Genomic DNA, 3680 nt, shown 5'->3' with positions numbered 1-3680 from the left:
GTCAAATCTTAAAGAGCACATGATTTCACATTTTAGTGTTTAGAGAAGCGTTGTTTGATGCTATGGTGTCGATCATAATGCATGCAAAAAACAAAACAAAAGCCATACTTTAGCTCAAAGTCAGACATGTGACTTGCTCGATAACTAATCCAACAAAAAAGTGGGACGCAAGTTGACGTCGATCTATCAAGCCACATAACACATTTCCATTAAAAGTGTTGTCGAAGAGATATGGGCGATTCCAAAGAACAAATGTAATGTGCCTTCATATATGGGCCGGCATAGATGAAACTTCGTAGTAATTTTGCCTACTAGGCAATTTGTGCAGCCCACATGTCCCGCATTATAATGTGGCACCAAAGGCCATTGATCTAATAATTACAAAACTCTGCCACCAAATACATAGAAAACGTTAGTGAAAACAAAAAACAGCCCAATTAATGAGAGTAACATTGGTCATGATAATGTGAACTTGTGTTGGATTCTTGTGATATGTCATAGTGGGGGTAGGTGGGGGTACACAATTGTGGTGATTTTAGAACCTCACCTAGTCCATGAATAATCGAGGAAAAGCTAAAAAAAACACAAAAAACAAAACAAAGTGGCGTAACATAAACCTTGTTTGTCATGATATCTATGATCATGCATGCAAAAAGACAAAAACAAAAGTCATACTCTAACTTGAAGCCAGATGTATGACGTGCCAGATAAGTGCTTCAGCGAAAAAGTGAGACACAAGTTGACGCCAGTCTGTCGAGCCACATAACACCCGTCTATTAAAAGTGCTCCCGGAAAAGATGCGAGTTAACCCAAATCTGGCGTGTCTTCATTACGTATGAACACGATCTAAACTCCGCTATAGTTACCTTGATCTAGGCTAGTCACACGTAGCGACGGTTTGTGCAGCCCACATATCTCGCATCATAAATGTGTGCCACGAAACTCTCATGCCACCAATATGTATAGTAGATTAATGAGAATAAAATAGCTCAAATAAATAAATAATCAACGCGGATCATAGTAATGTGATTCTGTGTTATGTTGACACCAAATGTAATAGATTTGTTGGGTTTTTTACCTTCTAACACAGGATGGTTTTTCCTGTGTAGTAGCCATTTTTTTCCTTCCACCACAGCAAAAACCATCATGCACGTAACATAGAGGAGCCATTTCCGGTTACAGAGAAATGTGGGCGGCGCGAGGGGTAACCCTAACAACGTGCCTTAATCGCTATAAATCCATGCCAAAAATCACCAGATCGACAGGCGTCCAGGTGTCTCGTGTGACGAGTGGACGGCCCAGATCTGCGGCGGCCGGCCCCTGCTCCTCTTTTTATGCCCCTGCCCCGCTGCTCCTTCCCCAAAACCCCTCTCCCCACCATCCAGTCTCTCTCCAAATCTCGGGACAGAAAGGCCGCCGTACCGAATCAGAGATTGACAGCGGCGGGGCGGGAGCCCGCGAGCCAGCAAGCGCGGCGCGAATCCGGCCCCGGCGAGATGCTCGGCAAGCGGCAGCGGAGCATGCTGATGCGCCGGACGACCAGCCTGGCGTCCATGCCGTCGGTGCCCAAGCAGGTGCGCCAGGGCAGCGGCGGCGGCGACGACGACGACAAGGACAGGCAGGCGCGCGCGCGGCCGTCCTCCTCCGTATCTGCCGGCGCGGTGGGGACGGGCGGCGGCGCCGGCGGTGGCTACCCCTCTCCCGGGCGGGACGCCTTCGCCGGGCTGATGATCACCGCGGCGTTCCTGTCCGCCTGCGGCTTCTGCGCCAAGCCCCTCGGCCCCGGCGAGGACACCTACATCTACAGGTACCGCCGGCGTCCCTGCTTTCCCATTCTCTGCTCGGAAATGTCCGGTGAAATCCTCGTGTTTCGCCCATGGGTTCCATTTTTCTTTTGTCCCTTTTCGGTGGCATGCTGGCGATTTTTGGCCAGGCGCCGATCAATCTCATCTCTCGTGTTGCTTTGCGGTGCGAATTCCGCGCCGCTCGCTCGTTTTCCACGTCAGGGTTGCACTGCACCTAGATCGAATCTTCTTATCATGTTGCCGGCAGCCTACGATTCTGCGGACATGCTTGCTTAGATGCGAAATTCCGTGACGATGCAAGGGGGTTATTCATGATCCATTTTCAATTATGAAAATCTAGTGCTAATTATTCGGAATTCCATCTGTTTATTAATTTAGGCGGGTACTGATTTGACGAGCCTCGTTCATTAGAAAGGTAATGCTGATTCCACGCTAGTACAAGCAGAAGCAGTCCATCAATTCTTAATTAGTTCATAGTATGATTATGAATCTTATTCCCTCCTGTATTTCTTTTCAGAATATGCCGATGAGAACCTTTTCTCTCGGCATATTATTTGTTGCCGATACATTATTGGCTTGCTCTACCATGTTAATTAATACTACCAGTACTTGGTGTATGTATTTGCTTATCAGACATGTACTGTTGATGCATGTGTGCTCATAGCTTTTTTTTATAAAAAAATCCCTGTTTAATTTTGGTCCCTGAATCATGTATGAACTGTCATGTCCCAAAATATAAAATTATTGGGATGCATTTAGGTTCAGTTTACTTGTCAAGAGTCAAGGCTGCATACTGTGCTCCCCTAAGCAACCCATTAAAGAATATTAACCGGCCAATCATATGAGTTGTTGTCTGATTATCATACCATAAACTTGGTCACTTGTACCATCTAACTCCAGTATTTCTTTAATTGTCACAATCTGTCATCGACCACATAGACTTAACCAAATACTAAAAAAGATGCATGGTTTCTTTACTGCAATAAAAGAAGGTTTAAAATTATTCCCTGAAGGTGTCTGTGACATTGTGACATGATGGATTGATGCTGAATTCCCTTGTCTGTCTATGTCGTGCAGGGGCGAGGTGGCATTCTGCAGCCAGGAGTGCAGGGAGCATCAGATCGCGAAGGACGAGCTCATGGAACAGAACTGCACCATCACATCCATCCGGGAGGCCCCGTCGGACCAGTCTGGCAGCGGCGGCGGCTCCGGCGGCGCCGGGGACGCCGTCGCCGCCGCATAGTCGGGCGGCCATTAGCTTATTACATATACTAGCTAGTGATGTGCCACATATATTTGGCACATGTCCACCATGTTTAAACCGCCCGTCCTTGTATACAGATCGAACTGGGTAGCGAGGAGTTGTTGTTGTTGGCGATGCGCCAGCGGTGGCCGGTGACTGAGGATGCCATGTGACACATGGAACATGGCGGTTTCCTCTCCTGCCCCAGTGGAGAACCGAACCTGGACTGCAATGCAACATCAAATTGCGTACTATCTTTTCGTAGTAATTCCTGTTTGTGCCTGGCGTTTCCGTGCATTTCTCTCGCTGCTCTGGACGAAGTTCTCTGATAAGGTGGGCAGTGGAGAAGAAGAGACAGAGAAGCAGTCAAGCGCATGCGTGCGTGTTGTTTGTTCCAGACGGTGGTCCGGTCTGCGGACGGGCGCCCGTGACCTGACCTCACCGGTCATGATGCAATCAAACCCATAGCCGGACGACCGCCGCCGCTGCAGATCAGAACGTGGGCAGCCATGGGCTGGCTACGCGAGCCTTGACCGGCCACCCGAGGATCGGGTTTCCGTGCAGCTCATTGTATATTGTTGTTCATCCCTACAAACGACACTCGATGTGTTTTCTGCACTGTTACAAACGAA

General features: G+C 48.4%; 1 protein-coding gene across 1 annotated transcript; it reads left to right on the top strand.

The window, feature by feature from the left end:
* The first annotated feature begins 1319 nt into the window (after positions 1 to 1319).
* On the top strand, positions 1320 to 3316 carry LOC125512528 (uncharacterized). The gene is made up of 2 exons (XM_048677625.2): positions 1320 to 1807; positions 2883 to 3316. The coding sequence occupies exons 1-2, from the start codon at positions 1335 to 1337 to the stop codon at positions 3046 to 3048; spliced, it is 639 nt and encodes a 212-aa protein (XP_048533582.2). The 5' UTR covers positions 1320 to 1334; the 3' UTR covers positions 3049 to 3316.
* Positions 3317 to 3680: the final 364 nt, after the last annotated feature.

This window comes from Triticum urartu, chromosome 6A (assembly GCF_056163025.1).
Source record: "Triticum urartu cultivar PI428250 chromosome 6A, HENAU_Tu73, whole genome shotgun sequence".
In the NCBI taxonomy this organism is placed as follows: Eukaryota; Viridiplantae; Streptophyta; class Magnoliopsida; order Poales; family Poaceae; genus Triticum; species Triticum urartu.
This window is presented reverse-complemented; position numbering and strand designations above follow the sequence as displayed.

Bases quoted from the DNA above. Each gene is read 5' to 3' on its own strand.
- LOC125512528 (XM_048677625.2), top strand. From the start codon at position 1,335: ATGCCCCTGCCCCGCTGCTCCTTCCCCAAAACCCCTCTCCCCACCATC. The intron at 1,808-2,882 runs GTACCGCCGGCG...TATGTCGTGCAG, and splicing joins GAGGACACCTACATCTACAG to GGGCGAGGTGGCATTCTGCA.